The 22,965-nt window shown below is 42.1% G+C and overlaps 1 protein-coding gene across 3 annotated transcripts in view; it reads left to right on the top strand.

Annotated features, from left to right (window-relative positions):
• The window catches only part of CELF5 (CUGBP Elav-like family member 5), a 118,082-nt gene extending 98,539 nt beyond the window's left edge, over nucleotides 1–19,543 (top strand). For all 3 annotated transcript variants that reach the window (XM_075825435.1, XM_075825437.1, XM_075825436.1), the window contains 8 exons: nucleotides 3,216–3,362; nucleotides 4,618–4,762; nucleotides 5,168–5,314; nucleotides 5,425–5,490; nucleotides 10,674–10,751; nucleotides 15,448–15,591; nucleotides 15,705–15,870; nucleotides 15,952–19,543. In XM_075825435.1, the coding sequence (XP_075681550.1) occupies nucleotides 3,216–3,362; nucleotides 4,618–4,762; nucleotides 5,168–5,314; nucleotides 5,425–5,490; nucleotides 10,674–10,751; nucleotides 15,448–15,591; nucleotides 15,705–15,832 (855 nt within the window). In that variant the 3' untranslated portion in view covers nucleotides 15,833–15,870; nucleotides 15,952–19,543. The remainder of the gene's footprint in view (nucleotides 1–3,215; nucleotides 3,363–4,617; nucleotides 4,763–5,167; nucleotides 5,315–5,424; nucleotides 5,491–10,673; nucleotides 10,752–15,447; nucleotides 15,592–15,704; nucleotides 15,871–15,951) is intronic.
• Nucleotides 19,544–22,965: the final 3,422 nt, after the last annotated feature.

The raw sequence follows: 22,965 nt of genomic DNA, 5'->3' as shown, positions 1-22,965 counted from the left end.
CTCTGTATGCTTTTATCCAATTGACTCTACCACTGTTATGGTTCGCCACCCATGTTGTAGCCAACTCCCTTAGATTATGTCTATAGTCTATTTGTCTCTTTACATTTTGGTCTTTTCCAGATGGACAAATTGTTGCTTTTTCTGCTATTTGGTCCCAATAATCCCTAGATTACTCGACAAGAAGTAATGGGGGATGGGGTTTTACATAATGTAGTATTTGTATTGCATGTTTTATATTGTTTTCTAAAGATCTACGGTGGTATCCTCAAAGCTAGCTCTTTTTCAAAGCATATATCTTACCTCTGTAACCAAAATCCACCTGCCTCGTTCCACAGTCTGTAACGTTATCAAATCATAAATCAGAAGATTTCTCTGAGTTGTCAGGTTTTGAAAACCTATTTCCAAACACCATATTGGGGAAGTCTGAGTTAATAGAAGGGGGTCCCCCACTCAGGATCCTCTTAGTGAAGAGCAGCTACAGCGAGTGTCTGTCACTCTGGTAAACCCGGCCGTCCATACACGTACAGGTCATTGGTTTCTATGGGAACTGTGTCATGCTTTGTTTCTGCTGCGGTGGTGCTGCAAGGAAATTGAGCGTTTGTTGCCAGCTCCCCCACATAATATATCGTCCCAGAAGCAGGACAGACCGTGAGCAGCTTATCATTGGGGAACCCTGTAACAAAGAGATGCATACAGAGTGGAGTACTCACCTTTTCAGTGCATTTTTTTGAGAAAAACAGAATTAAAGTTATCCTTTATGGATTTGACAGAAATGGAAATCGTCGCAGTAAGGAAAAATGCTTTAAATATTAATTTCTTCAATATATTTTCCTTAATTAAACTAAATATCAGTACTGAATGATACACACTTCCTCTGACCAACATTAAGCTATAGGTGATGCTTTGCTTGGTCTCATGTATAATCCACGAACTATATGCTACCTATGTTTTGAAAGAAGGTAGGAGTTTATCCATTATATATATATATATATATATATATATATATATATATATATATATATATATATATATATATATATGTGTGTGTATATATATTTTTATATATATATATATATATATATATATATATAGAGAGAGAAAAATGTAGAGCACAGTAACGGCACCAGGACTTCAAGGTAGATGAAAGCAAAAGTGGATTTATTTCACCTCAACACAGCAACGTTTCGGTTCAACAGGAACCTTTCTCAAGCCATCTCCTGGCATGGCCTGATTTGTTATAGCATTGGAGTGCTGTGTTCATCTACTCTGGACTGTATATATATATATATATATATATATATATATATATATACATAGCGACTTGCCACAATTCTGGCAAAGTTGCCCTTTTTATAAAGAGTGAGTGCCTTTTGAAACTGTAGCATTCACAAAGAGTAGAAGCATGTAAATTGATATCATACTTCTTTTCCCTTAGTTTATATTTAATATATTGCAACCTGTAGTGGCAATGAATCAGCGTAAATCATTAGAATACGGACCTATTACTTTTGCGTGTTATAATGTCCTGCCTATTCAGGTTTTAATGAAGCCCAAATAATTCTACGTTCCCAGCAGCCAAACCTCTCATGACAACACTTTTTAACATCCGCCAACAATCCTAATGCTTTGGACAACGAGAACTAGTTATTCGCTCTATTTGGGTAATAATAACCATGTGACTACTTTTCAGTCTAGGTCCATACGTTAGGGCCATTGGATAAGTATAGTATGCCATCCTCTCTATTTTATAGTCCTTTAGTCCTTTGGAGAGCCCTGATGTAGAGACATCAATAACGTTTTCCCCTGAGTGTTTGTGGTGTCTGGACACACGGTAATCGTACTTACTGATTTTAGGCATGTTGCATTATATGACCCTGGCACAGACTCGAATATCTGAGCCCGCTGCTTATTGATGAATCTCCCGAGATGTCGGCTTCAGCAAGTCCAATTTTCACATTGCTGGGGAAACCAGTCTCATGTTTGAAAATGATTCTAAAGAGTTTCTGAGTGACATCAGACTTTGGCCATATTTATCTAAGACTATTCATGAAGTATACGCTGCAAATCCAATTTAAATCACTAAAATGAACTGGTGACCTACCGACATGTAGAGGATGCTTCGAATTATTAGATGAGGGGGGCGGGGCTAACTGTGTCCACTAAACAGCCCCTCCCAAACTCTGAATTAGAAGGCGTAAATATTGGGGGCTATAGTTTGAATCCTAGAGAGTCAACAACACCGAGTTGAAGAAGTAGTCTTGATCATTTACTGCTATTAAAATTGACATCTTTGGCCTTATTAAGAAGAATCAATAGTGCCATGTACCTTTCCTCACCGTTTTAGAACACTGAAAACATATATGACCCGACCCTCACAGTTAAGTAACAAATAACAGATATGACCTGAGTCACGTAGAACACTTTGTTCACATTAGCATCATGGTGTCCCTTCTTAATGGAGCCATGACATCTTTGACGGATCCAATCGACATAATGGAATCCGTTGGTTTCCCTCTTTCTTTCTTTTTTCTTTTTTTAAGGCAAGAATAGGGCTGCAGATTTCTTGTTTCATTCTTGCTGTCAAAAAAACAATGTAACAGAGACCAGCGCCAGTGTGAACAGAGTCTTACGTAATCTCTGAATGTCTTTTGTTTTTTTGTTTTTTGCATTGAGATGCCAAGATTAACTCCTATAATAATAACAAAAGTATTGTTTTTTTATATATATTATATTGTTGCTTTGTAAAAACATGTTAATTGTCATACGGTAGAATGCAGTGTTTAATTTTATACTAGTGGGTCTGTTTGTTGGCTTGCGTATTTATGACTTTGACCCAATATTAAAGTATAACTGGCATAGTAACAATGACAGATGATTGGCATAAAAGCTAAAAATCCTATTATATATTTATCCTTTAGGATAAAATGAATGAGTAGCCAATTATTGCAATCTGCTAGTCACTGCAATTAGCTGTGATTATGCAGGCTCATGTACATGGCCAACCTGGGTCCAGTTATCTTGCCATGTGGCCTAAACATAACTACCATGAGGTAAAATATGCATTCGGCATTACACATTACTAGGATTTGCCATTTTGAAATGCTTTAATGACTGAAGAAAGGACTATTTATAAAGGCTGCTGTTTGCCTGAACGTGTTCCTTAGTTTCCATAACATTCATTGTTCCATTCCTTACCTCGACTTTAATCTTTTCAGGGAGCCTCATCCAGCCTTGTGGTCAAATTTGCAGACACAGACAAAGAGCGAACTCTGCGTCGAATGCAACAGATGGTTGGACAGTTGGGAATCTTTACTCCATCACTGGCACTCCCCATAAGCCCATACAGCGCCTACGCACAAGCGGTAAGTCTTTTAGCCCTCAGCTTTTGGGAGTCATCTGAAATTCCTTATTATAAGTATTGAATATGTATGTGTGTGTGTGTGTGTGTGTGTGTGTGTGTGTGTGTGTGTGTGTGTGTGTATTATATATATATATATATATTATTATTTTTTTTATGCTTTGCTAGCTTATGCGGATAGTAGGGTTATATGGTGATCCGGCCTCCAGATTAAATAGCTGCACACCATAGATTCTGCTCTTCTATGGTCTCCATCTTTTTGTCTGCTAGAACAAATGACAGGTGTTTGCCTGAAATGTTGCACTTGATATTCACGAAATGTTAGTTATTACAAATGGACTTAGGACAAAACCAATGTAGATACGTGGAAATCAAGAGGCGCTAATGGATTGTGAAGAGCCATAAAGAGACAGAAGAATAGAGGACAAAGGATCAAGATATATCATTGGAACAGACATTTAGGGTGTATATTGTGTCTCACCACAATGTAAGCTTATATGATGCTCTAAAATTAAAATGGAATTAGAAATGCCATTTATTCATAAAGCAGATACTAACTAGACAAAATATGGTATTTTACTTTAGTATTCCAAATTACAGCTGGAAAGAGACAAATAGAGTGCTGACCTGGAGATAGGGTGCTGGGAAGAGGAACTGATAAATATTGCACTATTGAGCGATGGGGCTTGTAATAACATGAAATGGAGTATGGATTAGTGATTGATGTGGCACGAGTGGAAAAATGAAGCAGAGAAATCGTGGGATGCTCTGAAGGCCAGCTAAAACTGGAAGGAGAGAGCTTGGATTGGGAGGGGATGCAGCTGAGGGCTGGAGAGATACACATAGTACGTCACAGCTAGAAAAGAGAAATCCATTCTCGTCACTGGCTCCCCAGGGCAGATGAAGAACAACCAACAGAGAAGATGCTATAGGATTGTTAGGAATGACTGCCCCCTTGTGTCGAACCGCTGTATGGAACAGTTTGAGATGTGCTGCTTTAAGCCAATGTACTATAGGGGGATTTGTATTACTATTCGATCCGGTATTGTGGTGAACTGACAGAATAGTACAACATTTTCTTAATGATGTTATGTTATCTAGTAATATAGGGTCACGTAGAAAATTTGCTGCAACTAAACCCATTCTCTATTGCTTATACGTTGCATGCTCAGCACCGCAGATGGTTAATGTTATATACGCAGTGGTCACAAGAATTGTTTGTTTTGCTCAATTTGTACTTTGTCATTTTCCGATTTCAGCTGATGCAGCAGCAGACAACCGTTCTGTCCACATCGCATGGTAGTTACCTGAGCCCTGGCGTGGCATTTCCGCCATGTCATATTCAGCAGATTGGCGCTGTAAACCTGAATGGGCTACAAACCACACCCATAACAACAGCATCAGGTGAGCTCTGCTTCATCTTAGACTATGTGTTCTTATGATTCTATAGTATAGAATTCATCTATCAATGTCTGTATAGTAACTAGTATAACCGGTTTCATTTGTAAAGGTATAACTTGCATTTTGCCAGTGGAAGAAAATGATGAGGATGCTTCGCAATAGTATGCTGAGTTCCTTTGTAAAAGGAAGGGTTTCAGTTGCTTAGCAACACTGGAAGCAGCATTTCAATACCAGGAGTTGTGTTGCTTAGTAACATGAAAAAGAGTTAAGTTGCCTAGAGACACTGGGAGGAGTACATCGCTAAGTGACACTGGCATGTGTTGCCTAGTAACTGTGAACAGCTGTTATTAGTTAAAACTGTTTTCGGTAATTGTTTCTGCCCGGCAATTATCTATATTTTCTCTACAGGACTACATTCTCCACCTGTCATTGGCACTGCCGGTGTCCCTGGGCTGGTTGCCCCATTAACCAATGGATTTCCCGGTCTTGTACCATTTCCAAGTAGCCATCCTGCTCTGGACACAATTTACACCAATAGCATTGTGCCATACCCAGGTGAGAGGGAAATGAAATTTTCAATTGACCAGTGGATTCGTTGACAGACAGTTAGTACAGGCTCTGACTTTTTCCTTATTTTTTTCTTATCGCCTATATTTGTTGCACAGCCCAGAGTCCTGCGCTGACTGTGGAGAGTCTGCATCCTTCCTTTACAGGGGTACAGCAGTATTCAGGTATTTATTTACATGCCATCCTAGATCTATGACATATCCCTTTTGCTTTTGTTCTTTTTCAAGAAATGCAATCTATTTACACCTTTGACAAATCCTTTTTGTTTGAAGGTTCTGCCAAAAATGATCTGATCACAGGGTCTCCCTCTGCTGGTACCCCTAGCAATCAGCTGTAATCTGCGGGGGAATCTGGCAGCAGATGTTCAATCCCCCTGCAGAGTCCCCACAGGAGAAATGAAGCTGTACAGGGCACCCAATGAAAAAAAATTATCTGTGTAACAAATGGACGTGCTGGGTCCTCCAGCAGCTGCTCTCCACTCTGGTTGATACATGAGGGTCCTGAATGAGGGACCCCTTTCTAGTAAGGCCCAATGCACACGACCGTGAAAAATCTCTGTAATTGCGGACCGTAATACGGTCCACAATTACGGACCCGCCCGGTTCTTTTGCCCGCGGACACCTTTCCATACCGCTATGGATAGGTGTCCATGCCGTAGAACTGTGCCGGGAATTATGGAGCATTTCCTACTTTTCATTTTTAATGGGCCGTGCTCCCTTACTGCAAGAAAATGCGGCAATCGCGGGCCGTGTGCATGAGGCCTAACTTAGTATTCTTGTATAGGGTATTTTAAGTTGATTTTCTAAATTAGACCACTCCTTTAATTAATCAATTACTTAAATTATTATATGCTTTTTTATATTAAAACTGATGTCTTGCATTGTAATTGCAGAGCAGCCATGTTCATGTCTCACTCTATGATCTGCCATTTTGGAAATATCTAATATTCCAATAATGTCTAACATTTTTCACATACGAGGTGCATCCCAAAAGTAATGAGAATGATTTCCAAAAAAATGGTTTTATTCAAAAAACATACAATTAGGCTCGATCACCTTCAGTGTATTCACATATATCAGTTGCATCAGCATTCGTTTTTCTCAAGTGATTAGAACTGATCCAAAAACTGATGCAAAAATGTCTCGGTTGCCATCAGGCTTTTTCACGATTTTTACTACAAAACCATCAGTTGTCGTTCGTTGTCATCAGTTTTTACCATCCGTTTTTAACATCAGTTTTTACCACAATGGTCCACCAAAAATGCAGTCTAGGCTCTGAAATTGTGTGGTGCATAGCTTTTGATAGATTGGATGTCACGTAGCGGGTTAGTGGACCCACTACGCCGTACCGCCGTAGCGGGGAGGCAGCTGGCCAAACAGGAAACCCCAGCAATACAATGTCCCGCACGAGGGTAACTGGATAGTCCAGACAGTGGCCGCAGCTCTGGCACTGATGGAGATGGGTGCAGCAGGTAACGCCAAAAGTGGCGGATGACACAGGTGCCGCAGGTTGCGCCAGACGTGGCGGATTCCTCCGGACGTCGCAGATGACACAGGACGTGGCGGATTCCTCTGGATGTGGCAGATGACACAGGACGTGGCACGACTCGATACTAAAGGCACAGCACGGGAAACAGGAACAGGTAACAAGGCACGGGTAACAAATGGAACGGGAAACACTAAGGGACCATTTGCAAGACAGACTGGGAAAACTAACAACGCTCAGACAAGAAGCAGAAGGCCTGGGGCCTTCTTATAGACCAGGAAATCGTGGCAGTTGATGATGATGACGATTTCCTTTGTGCGCGCGCTGGCCCTTTAAGGCCGGACACGAGCTTGCGCGCGCACCCTACGGGACACAGCAGATGGGAGCGGAAGTGAGCGCTGGCGTCTCCTAGGAATGAGATGGGGACCAGCGCTCACGGATCCATGGCTGCGGGCGTCGGGAGGTGAGTAAACCCGACGGCCCGCGGCCATGGACGCTACATTGGATACATGATAGATTAGATACTTGTTGTGTACCATGTCAGGGCTCTCCTCTGCTACGGCCTCAGCGCTACACTGAAGTCTGATACACACATTGTAATGAAAATGGCCATCTAGGTCCGTTTTTGACGGCCGTTTTTTATCCGTTCCGTGTCAGTGTTTTCCGTTTTTGACACATTTTTTAAAACAAATGAATTTCATGTGTAGATAATGAAGCAGTGCCCTCTATATATAATGCCACAGTATCACCTGTAGATTGTGCCACACAGCGCCCCCCTGTAGATTGGGCCTCACAGCGCCCCCCTGTAGATTGTGCCACACAGCGCACCCCTGTAGATTGTGCCACACAGCGCCCCCCTGTAGATTGTGCCACACAGCGCCATATATGGACAGTGACGTCGGGTTACTCCCTGAACGGAATCCCCGGTCATAGCATTGCCGACGCTGTGGCCGGGGATTCCCTCAAGGAGGACTCCCTGACGCCACTGTCCATATACGGACAGTGACGTCAGTAGCTATTCCTTGAAAAAAATTCCCGTTGCCGACTCTGGTCGGGAATTCCGCTCCATGAGGAGTCCCTGACGTAAATGGCCATATATGGACAGTAACCTCAGGGGTTTCCTCTAGGAACGGAATTCCCAAGCCAGATCATCAGCAACGTGGATTGTGCTCAATTAGTAGCCACTGATGTCACTGTCCATATATGGACAGAGACGTCAAGGGCTTCCCTGAGCACAGCGCTTAAAGTAGCACTGTGCCTGGGGAGTCCTCGGCGAGCGGAGGAGCTCCCTCTGCTCCTCCGCTCTGAACTCATCTGAAGCAGGGAGCTGATGGTTCCCTGCTTCAGGATTGGGTTCAACTCAGCGGGACATACCACCGGATGCTAAAAGAAGGTGGATGCGGCAGCACGCGGCGTTCATCCGGCCACAGTTAAAGTAAATAGAACAAGGCGCCGGACCTCCCTGGGAGCCGGACTCAAAAATGCTGCAGGTAACGTTTTTGGATCCGGCTTCTGCACAGGTCCAGCGCCGTACGGAGCCACGACTGATGTCCCCTGTGCCAGGATAGATCCCATAGAAAGCTATGGCATCCGTTCTAGCATCAGTTTCCCTCTGGCTATTCTGCAACAAGCTGGAGGGAAACTGACAGGAGCAACGGACATATGTGAACGGCCCCTTAGTACCCTGCGACTGAACACAACGATTCCAGCAACACTGCCATTCTTCGTAGCAGTGCTGGAAGTCCCCATGTGAGAGGTTGTTCAGAGCCCTCGTCGCGGCTGATTGGACATTTTCAATAGTACCAAAATGGTCCTTTCAGGTGAGTTTTGATTTTGGGGAACAAAAAAAAAAGTCACACGGTACCAAGTCAGGGCTATAGGGTGGGTGAGGAAGGGAAGGGATGTTTTTTGTGTCAAAAACTCCCTCACTGCCAATGATGTGTGACTCGGCACATTGTCATGTTGGGGGATCCACGTTTTGGCAATGTAAGGGTGCACTCACCGTTCCCCTTATACGCTTCAGGACCTGTAGGTAAAAATTCTGTTTGATTATCTGTCCTGGTGGTACATATTCTTGGTGAACAACTCCCTGACAGTCCAAAAAAAACAATGAGCATTGATTTGAGACACGATTTGCTCATGCGGGCTTTCTTCAGTCACGGTGAATTGGGAGTGTGCCTTTCTAAACTCTGCCTTTTTGTTTCAGGATTGTACTAAAAACTCCATGTTTCATCTCCAGTAATCACTCTACACAAAAAGTCGGGCCCAGTTGTCACACGATCTAACAGTTCGGGGCAGATGAACTCCTCGTGGGGAGCGTAAAAAATCATTGTTACTTTTAGGACGCACCTCTTATATATTTGTGGTGGTGTCCGTGATGCAGCGCAATTGGCACTTTCTGTTATTCCCTTGATCTGCTTCCCTGACCGCTTCAGTTAGATTCACACTATGTTTGGCAACTACTTTTGATGTATAAATTGAAAAACTTGGCCTAAGGCCTAATGCACATGACCGTAGCCATGTGCACGGCCGTGATTTTCGGGTCGGCCGGTCGCGGAGTGTCACCAGCGAGCCGCCCCCAAATCGCGGGCCATGCACATGGCCACGTCCATTATTTTCTATGAGCCTGAAACCACGGTCATGTGCATGGGCCCATAGAAATGAATGGGGCCACAATTCTCCCGTGGATTTTCGGGGGAATTGCGGCCACAAAAGCACGTTCGTGTGCATGGGGCCTTAGACGATATCGGCAGACTTATGCGAATTTAGTGTCCTTTTGGCATACATTTGGCTGCTATACCTTTGCTTCAACTATGCTTTTAAATACAACTGTGTGCACAAAGAAATACTTGGAACATGGATATACAGTTTTTCCAATGCGAGTCAATTGCAGACTTGTGCAACTGCACAGGCATACGTCTCGGGCATACATTCACAGTCCCTTTTCATATGTGCACCCTGTAAGTAATGCCAGAACGTGGTCTGAGCCTATTACAACAATACTTAAAATATAACTTTTAGTTCACTAAAGGGAATATGTTAAATTAGAAGAAAGTAGTGTTGTTTATGGTCAAACCTATGTAATTTTGAAATATATTTACCCTCTACTTTTTTTTTAAGAGCATTTTCACCTCTGAACATCATTTTACAATCATTTATCAGAACTGTCTAACAGAAAAACGGGCCATGTTGTACATAGCAACCTATCAAAGTCCAACTTCCATTTTTCGAGAGCAGTTTAAGAAATGAAAGCTGAGCTCTGATTTGGTTGCTATGAGCCAATTTCTGTGAAACTATTTTGATCAGGGGGTTAACTAGGCTGTGTCAGGCCATGTGCCAGTCCCAATGCCCCCCCCCCCCCCCCAGATCAGATAAAAAAGGCTTTAACTCACCGCTGCTGCCTTCTCTTTTCTGCAGGGGCCTGCCCCCTATACTCTTCAGGCTGTCACATCAGGCCCCGTAACACTAGGTCTGTGCCACGGCGCATACAAGGTCATGACACTGGACGTTGTGTGCTGTATTGCAAACAATGTCCTGATGCTGCCCGGTGTCAGGACCTTGCATACGCTGCGACACAGTCCTTGTGTGCTGTAGCCTGATGTGACCGCCTGAAGGGATTCGGGATCTGCAATCTTTACACTACTGGTTTTGAAAACTGAGGCCTGGTCGTTGGCTCTAAATATATACGGCTCCTGCACTAAGCTGTGATACAGCCGTGTGCACAGATCCTGAATGTGGGATTTTTCTTTATCTGCCGGAGAACTTTATACATTGTGCCATTCTGCCTATAAATACAGAGCAGTATGATATTTGTTTTGTCAATTTGGCTGCTCACCATTTCTCTTTTTTCCCCCCACACCAGCAATTTATCCCACAGCTGCTCTTACACCTGTCACACACAGCACCCCACAGCCTCCTCCTATACTGCAACAACGTGAAGGTAAGCATCTGATAAAAAGTTTTTCTGGATTTAAAAATCTTTGCGTATGAGTTCAAAATGAATAAAATAATAAACCATGCAATATATTATTTTTCCGATTCCACTCCAGTCCCCTGCCGCCGATCTCATACTTCCAGCAACTCCTGTTTCTCTTTCAAAGTGACATGTAATGTACCCATTGCAGTCAATTGCTTGCCGAAATTGACTGACATCACTATGGCCCAAACTGGAACCCATGGTGGTGCTAGGTTATGCTGCAACCCAACAGCCCAAAATGGGAGGGCCCGAGCTTGTCGCCCTTTTCACCCCTTTTCCATACCTTTTATAAGGGAAAAGAATGGCATTCATCTCTAGCCATGTCCTACCCATTTGTTATAGAAATCTGTGCATTTTGCTAAGAAAATTCCCCCAATGTATCAAACCAGCCTACAAATCATACCTGCCAAGTATGAGCTCTTAATGGATAGCGTGTTGCTATTTCTGGATACTTATGTCATTTTTGTACCCCAGATTCGGTCAGAATAAATTAGAAATAATGCAAGATATATTTACAAAGTTACTCAATATAAACTATTGTGTCGTCGTTAAAGGGTATGTCCAAACAAAAAGTCAATATTCAAAAGGTATCTTATTGTATGCCCCGTTATTACTGGCCCAGTATGGGAATACAATGCAACAGGGGTAACTCAATTATTTGTAGTGAAGATCCATTTACATGGCCCTGCAGTAAGAAGGTCCGAGCTGAACACCAACAGTAAGGCTATATTCATACGTGTTGTATTTGCCATTCCGACCCGTGGATCTGCAGCAGAAATCCGAGGCTTATGTGCCACACAGTTCCCATAGTAGATAGTGCCACAAATAGTCCCCTTTGTAGATAGTTGCCACACAGTGCCTCTTGTAGACTATGCCCCCTTTTAGACAATGCCAGACAATTCCCCTTGTAGATAGTGTCCTATGGTACCCCCTGTAGATAGTGCCACACCCTTCCCATAGATAGTGCTACACTCCCCCCCCCCCCCCCCCCCCCGTGGATGTCCCACACAACACCTGATTTTTTTCTGCCTGCAAAATGCCCTGTGTGAACTAGGCCTTAAACTAAATATAAAGTATTAGAATTAGACCACAAATGGCAAACATGCAACAAATCACTGTACAAATTATCATCAGCACACATTCATGGCTGAATCTCAAAGTTCTAAATAAACTGTGTGTGAACTATACCCAAGCCAATTCCAATAAGATGTTAAATGTGGCACAATAAAAAGTCATTATCAGCAATTTCTGTGAGCTAGAATGTGCAGCTGCAGAAGCTGGCCATAGACATGACATGTTTGTTGGTGGATCCCACAGATATCAATACATTGGAGGGTTGGATTTTTAACCTGTCACATTCTTTGTTTCCCCTGAGATAAGATAAACCAGGGATGTCTGGCAAGCCATTTATCTCCCACCTGCTATAGTAACATACTCATGAATCAAGCCATGGGGGCATTTTTGAAGGGTGGATTTAGAGAAGTTGGCAGTCTTACATGTATGCCCTGCTATAGATTTTTTTTTCTATAATTTAAACAGAAGCAATAAAACAGGTGCAGTTTCCGCCCAGGAGCATGAACCATAGAGGCTTAGGAATCCATATACACCACTCACTGGGCCCGCAACTAAATCCTTGGATTCAATCAGAGAAGGGAACGAGTCCTTTAGTTTGTATGTAGGGTAAGCTACAAAATGAGACACAGTGGTAGAAACAATGAGTGAGGGCTACTCTGGTCCAAAGAACAGGGATGGAGAATGGAGGTATTTTTTGTATTGTTGGTTGATTTGGTTATCATTGCAACTTGCCTTACTCGGTGGGTAGGGGGAAATAACTCCCATTCATTAAAATGCTGCTGTGGGACATGAAAGAAACTTCCTTTCCTATGCATGTTACACATGTACGTTATGTGTTGCAATATACAAATAACATATAAGCAATCTTTCAGCTGTTCTATATGATGACTTTGGCATTGCGATCTTCACAGACCTGTCAAACATCCAGAAATCATGTGATGTTACTTCAAATGAAAGTCACGTGACACAACTGCCTTGGCCCCCATTCACTTCACCATGTTGCAGATGTATTGAGTTGCCATAAAGTGAGACTCAATGCATTCCTGTGAATTAAAATTTCTCTTGTCTATTGTGTGAAAGTCACACAGCAGTCACACAACTAAATTTGGAAATATAGATGCAACACAAGTACATTAAAGGGGTTTTCTCATAGTGATCATTCATCTCCTATCCAAAGGATAGGTGATAAATGTCTGAATGGTGGGGGTCTGACCACTGGGATCCCCACCTTTCCCAAGAATGGAAGTCCCAGTGTGCCCTATGTGAATGGAGCAGGACTGCGCATGCTCAGCCACCACTTCATTCACTTTATATGGGAATGCCAGAGATGGTTCTCGAACTCCTACCGATCAGACATTTATCACCTATCCTCTCATTCACTTCTATGGGAGTTATGAAAACAGTGTAGCACAGCGAGCTATGCTGTTTTTGTATTTTCTGACCTCAGGAAGTGGCCCGGGAGGCCGCTGGAACCGAGAAAGGTAGTACGGAGCTTAGGGTGCCCAATTCTAGAGATAGGTGTAAGTGCCATATCATGTGGATATGACATAAATGTGTATGATTGGAAAACTGCTTGAAGGCCATGATCACACAGACACAGTTTTGATGCAGTTCCGTTTTTTTTAGCCAAAGCCAGAAGTGGATCCAAAAGGAAGGAATGGTATAATAAAAGACTGATGCATCTCCATTCTTTTGTGTCCACTCCTGAGCCAAAAACTGCATCAAAACTGCGTGTGAGATCCTGCTTAAAGTAGTTTTCCATTTTTATGTAAATAAAGCTTACACATTGTATTAATGAAAAAAGGGAGAAGCAAAAACAGGGCACTCTTTTTAGAAAATGTAAAAAGTTATGAATTTATATTTATATCAGCCAAATAAATTAAAAAGAGCAGGGATAACGTCTGGCAAAGATGCTGGGAATAAATAAACAAAGCCCATACATTTCATAGTGATATAGAAGTATAAAATCAGTCAGTAAATAAATAAATAAAGTTAATTCATCAATGACCAGAATCATAATAGGGTCTACGATTCAGGTGCTGCCACTAAATTTAGTCATGCTTTTGTGCCAGTGTGTGATACCAAAAATGTTCAGAGTATTTACGTAGAATTCTAATTTAGAGGTCCAATTTGAGTCCTCCCGCAAATGTGGGGACCCAGGATTTACAGAATATTAATGCAGTAGAGCATAGTAATGGCGTGATAGCTGGCTTTCCCTTTAATAAGGTACCACACCAGTCCAGACATGAGGCATTGGTACCACCTTGGGACATCCAATCAGAGGGTGTATACAGAGCCATCGTCAATCAAGTACTAGTAGCCATATTTAGGTACAAACCCCTTTGTACATGTGAAAGTAACACCTCCTCCAGTCTGGAAAACCAAAAAGCAATTCAACCAAGAAAAGTAAAAAAATATGTAATGTAAAAGAAAATCTAGAAGACAAAGATGTGGGTCCCAGGAGTCAGACTACGCAATGGTAAACAATCACATGGGCAGAGTCCCAGGACTTACACCATACTAAAGAAACATATTGAACGTCAATTAATTATTGAGCCTCAGGGGCAGTTTTCAGAGTATAAATCCACATACTTTCCTTTTGTAGAAACAGACGGTCACTGTTACCTCCTCGATTATCTTTAGGCAGCTTATAAATAGCCGTATAGGATGGGTTGAATGGTGACTGTGTATGATATTCTTTGAAATGCATTGCGAGGGGACTTTTCACGTCTCCATTTCGAATATCGCGAATGTATTCCCTAAATCTCAGTTGTACCTCGCGAATAGTCTTCCGAAAACATATATTTAATTTTATATCCGTGTAACAAAGTGTAAGACCATGCACATGATTAGATGTAAGAAATGATACCCATTCTATGCCACCTTAAAGTAGTTTGTATAATTAAAAGTTAGGCAGCTTTCTAATAAACTTGGTGTTTAATTCCTCACTATTTTATTGATCTTTGCACGCGGTCAGTAAATAGAAATATTCTAGTTTACATCCAAAGACTGAAATCCTGTACTGTCACCTCTAACTGAACCATGTGCGCAGCTTGTGAATTGTCCTCATGTTAAGAGCTGTGTACTTGTGTCAGTTGGGCATGATCAGGTTAGGTTTTCAGCTTCTGCAAATATGGCCATTATTGATCAAAACTGACCTCGTTGCCCATAGTAACCAATCAGCTCCGCTTTCACTTGTTAACCTGCTCTGAAAAAAATAAATGCTGCTCCGTGATTGGTTGCTATGTGTAGTTTTAATACATGAGGCCCAGTGTTTCTTTTAACTGAAGATGGGGATGAATTGTAACAAAGTATACGTAACTTTTCACTATGCAATGAATACATTTTATTCGCACAAAAATGAAAACCCTTTTCTATGTACAAACGTTTCTTCAGCAAAACTGAAATCAGAACATGGATAGTTGCTTTGGAGGGCTAGCAAGTCATTTACACAAGATGGCAGGTAGCCCATGAAAACAAAACACCCTCCCATTAAAGTGGATGAGCACTGATAGCTGTATAATCTTTAGAATTAATAGGCCCTTAACCCATCTCTGTATTATATATTGCATTCTTCTCCCCAAAGGGCCAGAGGGTTGTAACCTGTTTATCTATCATCTGCCCCAGGAGTTTGGGGATAATGAGTTGACACAAATGTTCCTGCCATTTGGTAACATAATTTCATCCAAAGTGTTCATGGATCGAGCAACCAATCAGAGCAAGTGTTTTGGTGAGTTCTAATAACTTTCGTCTTTTACAGTCAGTTCTTCGGCATACAAAGATTTTGATGCAAATATCTGTCACAATGATCACCATTTGTATTTGTATGCCTTTTTACTCTAGGATTTGTCAGTTTTGATAATCCATCCAGCGCTCAGACAGCTATTCAGGCCATGAACGGCTTTCAGATAGGGATGAAAAGGCTGAAAGTCCAACTAAAGAGGCCTAAAGACACAACTCAACCATACTGACCATCTTTAGACCCAAAAGACCAATCTTGGTCATACAGGTAGGAGCTCATTCTCTAAGCATGTCGTAGATATATCTATGATGAAATAATAATGACATGATGCATTTTCTTTTTTTGTAGATACACAATGGACCTTTGACCCCCTCAATCCTTCCCTAGAGGATTATGGGAAAAGAAGACTTTTTACCACTAAACACTCTGTCCCACCCCTGAGCCTCATGACCTTTGTCCCTCACCCACACCCAAGGACCAAAAGGTGGCTTTGGGGAGGAGCAGGAAGAACCAAGCTACCTAAACACAAGGTTGTGTCTTGTGAGTGTTCTATGTCTGTCTACTGAACGCCCAGGAGAGACCATCCATAAAGTAACAAACTTGCACCTGATGACCTCCCTCAAATGACCAAATATGTGAGGGGGTACAGGACGATACTTACGCCAGAGACCCTTGGGATGACAACCCCCCCCCCTCCATAAGAGTTGCTACGGATTTGCAGTGCAAAGAACTATCTGTTTACTTATTTATATGAACATATTTATTTATTGGGGAGGCCCAGTGCAACCTACTTACACCCCTTCCACTGCCAGAGGGCCGATGTGGGATGGTGTTAGACATTGTTATATTTTGCTTTTTAGATTTTTATTTTTTTTCACGGAGCACAGGGTGTTCTGGGTGAGCAGGAGTGGAGTACAGCAGAGTTCAAAAGTCATGTTTACAAAACGCCCCATTCACAGGGCATACCCATTTTTCTGCTGCTCGTACACCTGGCCCCCCAGAAAAGGGCTTGACTTTTGCATCTGCTCCAAAACCCTACTCTGTGTCTTTCAGGATTGAGAACCTCTCAGTGTTGCTGCGTGAAGAAAATCTGCAGAGTGAACCTGTATCTGCTAACCATGCCTCATTTTCAGATTTTTGCTTTCTCCTTCTATCAATAAGGGGGTAAATGAGTGTTTGGATGATTAGCTTAATAAGGAATTTTCCTACACAGAAAAAAAAATATTCTGAATTGGTTAACAATGCCAAGTATGACACAACTACGTTTCCTATTTAGAAAAAATGTCCTTCAGTTAAATTAGTCAATTATTCAGTGGTTATAGGGCTCTGGCATAGATGATTTGGTGTATGGCAGTATTTTTTAAAAACACTACAGACATTAAAGCTCATTTTTTAAATATGCAAAAGAACATCAGATATACTGTCTGGTAAGGACATGTATCAACTTTTGCTAATATGTGCACAAAGATTTTATTAGTGCAGATCTTTTGCATTGGTTTTCCAATTCAGGCACTTTTTAGCTGCACTTATAAGGCATCTAATTTGTGGGCTAAACTAATATTCAGCCTATCATATCATTAGCCACTAATGAAACCATCAAGTCCCGCTCTCCTAATAAAACGATAGGCTGATATTTCAATTATTGATTCATTTGCCAGTGCTGAAGCCTAAGGCCAGTGCTACACCTAGACTTTTTGTAGTACTACTGATGGATTTTAACTCTTGAGTGACAGCTGCAGTCCACAAGATTGCAATCAACTCAACGCATTCATTTGAACTGCACTGTAGCTCAATAGTTAAAATCAATCTGTAGCACTACAAAAGTCTAGGTGTAGCCCTGGTCTTACGTGAACCTACGGTTGGCTGCCGTGCTAGGATAGGTTTGCACCTAGTGATTCTCACTATGATCTGATAAAAAAAATGAAAGTTCCCCTTTAAACGTTTTCTAAAATGTCAGTGAGCCATGGCAGAAGATTATTGGTGGGGTTTTATGTCCTATATTCCCACCAATTGTTAGTACGCAGGGGCTGCAGTGCTCATTCGAGCACCATTCCCCTTGGTTTCCTAATTCAGAGATCTTCACATGCAGATCTCATTGTAGTGAATAGGAGTTTCCTACTAAAGACTTGGAGATACAAAGATTTCTAGGTCAGAAAGCTGAGGGGCCTGACTATGGGATGGTCTCTTCTTTCTTGTGATCAAAGGGCACAAATTCCCATCAGTGACCATAGAAATAATTATTCTTGAAAAATTGTTACCATCCGAGCAGGATATAAGTGTGTTAATGTCCAGTTGAGAGCATCATAAATGAATGGAACATTGGCATGATTGGCTCTAAAATCTGCAATCCCAGCTTTTAGTTTGTCAGTTGGCCTATATGCCAGATATTGTTGCAGCACTACCCCCAACAGATGAGTGGGTATAGAGCTTTTGGTATCCTTACCTACCATACGAAACAATTCTTGGTTGTCCTGTATTTCAAGCCAGCAGTACCTACACGGTCTGCCATATAACCGCTAGCTGCTAGAAGCACATTACATGGTCCACAATAGTCAGCAAATTTGGCTAACCATACAAGTCTTCGAACAGCTGTATCTCCTATGGATACATTGTGAAATCTGCAATAGGGGGATAGATAGGGATAGTTTAGGCCCCCTGCTGCCTGAGCTCCACTGCAGAAGCATGGCTTGACTTCATGGTAGGTATTACACAATCTCTGAGATACAGATTTCCTCTAAAGAAGAAAAAAGTGTTTATTGAGAAATATCCAGGAGAGCATGTAGGAGGAGAGAGAGTAAATTTTTGAATCCATTTGCAATAGTACAAAATGATACGTCTGTAAATGCTGTTGATTGCCCCATCCCCCATAGTCCTAGAGGCGAGGTAACAGCCAGCTCCAAGAACGAGGGGTCGTTGCATCTGTGGTCACTTGTAAATACCATTTTTATACTTCTAACATTCCTTATCTCAGATGTGAAAAGACGAGGCCCTAGTTAAGCACAAAGAAGAGTAGGGGGGCTTCTCCGCTTGCTTACCTCTCTCCATGCTCCAGCATAGAAGCAGGACTAAGTAACCGATACCTTCTTTCTAAATGGATAGCTGTCTCACAAACTACAGGTTTCTTAATGGTTCGCCATAATATCCTACTGTAGGCTGAGCACAACTTTCGCTTACCCACATTTGCTTTTGCAGGGTCCCTGAAAGGCACTATATGTATATAGAAACAAAGAGTATATTTGTGCTGCAGAGTAAAACAGATTACTACTTGTAAACCTTTGCAGTTTGAGTTGGGCCACAATCAGATTTTGACTTTAAGAAGCATTACCAGGCCCCGCTCACTGTGAAAAGAGAAACCCTTTAGGTGGCAGAAGTGTACTGTAACGTTGCGACACATTAATGACACAGAAAGGATTAACACTTTATGCCAGAGTCCACCCTGAATGCCGTATGGTGGAGAACTATGGCTACAGTCTGCCTTTACTTACAATGAGAAAAAATATGACATAGCAAAAGTGGACTTTTCATAAGAAAGATAAAGCACAGTGTTGACCTGATGAACTGGATCATACTTGGTGGGAAGGGGTTGATGCAGCTACTTATTCAGCACTGATAACTCATCATATATCCAAGGCTTGCTGGCTTGGTTAACCTACATACTAGAGAACGTTTCCAAGATGGCCACCAACATGAGCAGGGAATCTTCAGGGCTGTCAAAGTTTATTAAACATATCCTGTTATTTTCAGTGCTAAGTTGACATCAGAAGAGAAAGCCACACATGAAACTGTGCCTCATATGGACGAGAGCTTTCTCTGCATCCTCTTCATGCCTTGTCCGGGCTGCACATCCCCTGGGTGTGTATAAGATTATGTCTGTGGCCGAAATATCCAGGTGTTCAGAAAAGCTGCCGTTTACGAAAGAATTAAAAGCTAATTCTTAAGGCTCTGCATCTGTGTGCCTTTTTATAAAAAGTAATGTGCGACCTGTTCTCCAATGTTTTAAATCCTGAACGGAGTGCGTGCATTTGTGTGTATGAGTGCATGTGTGTATCTCGGTATGCCAGTTTATGCATATAAATATATGTACAATATATGGAAGATATGGTTCATTACAATGCGGAGGGTCACTTTTCATAACATTTCTGGGCCTGGTATTCAGTCCTGACGTTTTATTTTCAAAGCTAAAAAGCCAATTTCACGATTATGGCGGTAGTCCTATCGATGGATAAGGCTATGGGTATGTGCACACGAGAACTGTCTTTTACGTCTGAAAAGACAGATTATTTTCAGGAGAAAACAGCTGCGTAGTTTCAGACGTAAAAGCTCCTCGCATTATGCGAGGCGTCTTTGACGCTCGTAATCTTGAGCTGCTCTTCATTGAATGCAATGAAGAACGGCTCAAATTACGTTGCGAAGAAGTGTCCTGCACTTCTTTGCCGAGGCAGTCAATTTACGCGTCGTTGTTTGACAGCTGTCAAACGATGACGCGTAAATGACAGGTCGTCGGCCCAGTACGTCGGCAAACCCATTCAAATGAATGGGCAGATGTTTGCCGACGTATTGTAGCCGTATTTTCAGACGTAAAACGAGGCATAATACGCCTCGTTTACGTCTGAAAATAGGTTGTGTGAACCCAGCCTATGACTTCAAACTATTGCTTCCTTGCATGGTACACAAGGGAAAAGTGTTGGGCTGGAATCTCTTCTACAGACTGTGTTGATAGCTAATATTAGACCTCAGCATATGGAGCGAGCAGGCAGAAACTGGTGATGCCATTCTCTTCACTGTTCTTTGAAAAGAGGGGGAAAGCTGTCTCACAGTGATTGGTTACCAGGGTGCGCTAAGAGAGGAAGGGAGAGCATGAGAATTACATGCAAGAACTTAACGGCGAAATCTAGATATGAGCCCCAGGAGAGCTTATATGGCTGACGGGAAGTTTCTTCAACTTGTATAAGAAAGTGAAGGCAGAAGAAGCCTGAAGGACAAACTGCTGAGCTTAATAGAGAAAGACTTCACGCAGTTAGGGCTTATTCACACGAACGTTGAATACGTCCGTGTGACGGTCGTTAAAACAACGGCTGTCACACAGACGCATATATTTCAATGGGGCCATTCACATGTGTGAAGGGTCCGTTGAAAAATAGAACATGTCCTATATTCTTCAGTTTTCACGGATACCTCCATGAACTCAAGTCAAGTGAAAACGGGTCCTTCATGGGTCAAACTCGGACGTGAAAAATGTCTGTTTTTCACGTCCGAGTTTTCTCACGTTCGTGTGAATAAGCCCTTATTTTTTCTATTGGTCAAACCCCAGAAAGTCATGTACTGTTCAGATATACCAGGTAACTACTAAATTTAAAAAGATCTCTGACAAATAAACCATAAGTCATTTGCAAACATAACAATCAATAGCTTATTAAAGATCCAAAATTAAAACCATTGTAATCCATCCAACACAGCAAATACTAACTGTGTAACAGTAAAATATGTTTTACAAATCCAAGGGAATATAAGACACTATTTCCTATATTGTAGGATAAGTCAATCACCGGCAACGTAGAACAGTCACTGCTCCTACACTATAAATCTTCTACAGCTGCCCCGGGAATCAGCTGATCGTTGTGGGTCTGGCTTCTCTAACCCCCGGTGATCAGCCATTATCGCTCAAGGCAGCTATGACAATGCAGTCACTCATTTCGCAGGGGGAATGTAGTATTACACAGGACCCCCTCTGTGACATCCATATGCTCTAATAACGTATATGGAAAGGGTTGTCCTGCTTTGTTTAAAATCAGCCATGTATTCGTGCATTGCCTTTTCACATGAGTGACTGTCAGATGTATACAAGGCTGCTCATGATAGCAGGGCATATGCGTTGCAAAGCCTTAAGACGAGACTCAAACCACTGATCTGAGAATAAAGGTGGGTTAACATGGGAGGATTTCTGGCCATAACGAGCGCTTGATCGACAATATAACAAGTCGATTACCGCTTGTTTACCAGCCCTTTTACACGAGCCGATCCTATACTTTATTGGACGACCAATTGTTAATATGACCTTCGTCCCCATCAGTTTGCATCATTGTAGCCATCACATCCCCTGTTTACACGAGGAGATGTGATGCTGACAACTATGTATTTATAGGCTGCATAAACAATGTGATCAGCCGACAAACTAGTGTTTGCTTGTTTGTCGGCTGATCGCTGCCCTGTTTACACGGGTCAATAATCAGCAGAACGCTCGTTCCCAATTACAGGCCCGTGTAAATAGGTGTTAAGTACTGCACATTATTTTAGCGCATTAAAATTCCGGACATTTTTATTGTGGTAGTAGCAGCAGAATTGTTATATTGTGTGGACCTTATAAAGGGCCTTTCAGTATTCCTATCACAGTTAGGCCGGATTCACACTAGCGTGTAAGTTTTGCACACGCAAAATACGCTGCATTTGTGTGCGCAAAAGGTACGTAACAGCTCCGTGTGTCATCACCATATGATGCGCGGCTTCATGATTTTCGCGCAGCCACCATCATTATGACACTCCGTTTGGATGATTGTAAACAGAAAAGCACGTGGTGCTTTTCTGTTTACATTCATAGTTTTACTGCTGTTGCGCGAATCACACGCGTCCCATGGAAGTGCTTCCGTGTGGTGCGCGTGATTTTCACGCACCCATTGACTTCAATTGGTGCGTGATGCGCGAAATACGCACAAAGAACGGACATGTCGTGAGTTTTACGCAGCGGACTCACGCTGCGTAAAAATCACGGACTGTCTGCACGGCCCCATAGACTAATATAGGTCCGTGCGAGGCGCGTGAAAAACACGCGCGTTGCACGGACGTATATCACGTTCGTCTGAATAAGCCCTTAAGATGTTTTCCTAACATACAATTAGGAAATCTTCTTCTATATTAAGATAAGCATTTGGGGATCTTATAATTTAACACTGATTTTGTGTAACTGTAAGCATGTACTTATAGTTGTTAAAAGAAACTAAATGTACAATCTCAATGCACACCAGAATCATTAAATCTCGCTTACTGTGGTCAACATTTATCAATGTGGGGACTTTAATATCAAATTTGCACAATTTTTGCGATTTTTCTCCACCCTTGTCAAATTGGAAAAGTGATGATAAAAGCGGTTGTGGTCTCCAAGGAGTTGTAATCCAGGCCACAAATATTAAGTGGAGTAAGGGAAAATGGCAAACATTTTTTGGCGCAAATTGACATCTGCTCATAGCAGGCATTGAAGGTTATTTTGCCTGTATGACAAGTCAACATACACCAAATTTATTAACAAGCGTGAGCCAACTACTCTCTACATGATGTAAAATATGTCAGTCTCCGTAAATGTTCACCATT

The sequence above is a fragment of the Rhinoderma darwinii genome, chromosome 1, assembly GCF_050947455.1.
Source record: "Rhinoderma darwinii isolate aRhiDar2 chromosome 1, aRhiDar2.hap1, whole genome shotgun sequence".
Classification (NCBI taxonomy): Eukaryota; Metazoa; Chordata; class Amphibia; order Anura; family Rhinodermatidae; genus Rhinoderma; species Rhinoderma darwinii.
The sequence above is the reverse complement of the archived record's forward strand: the minus strand, read 5'-3'. Positions and strand labels throughout refer to the sequence as shown.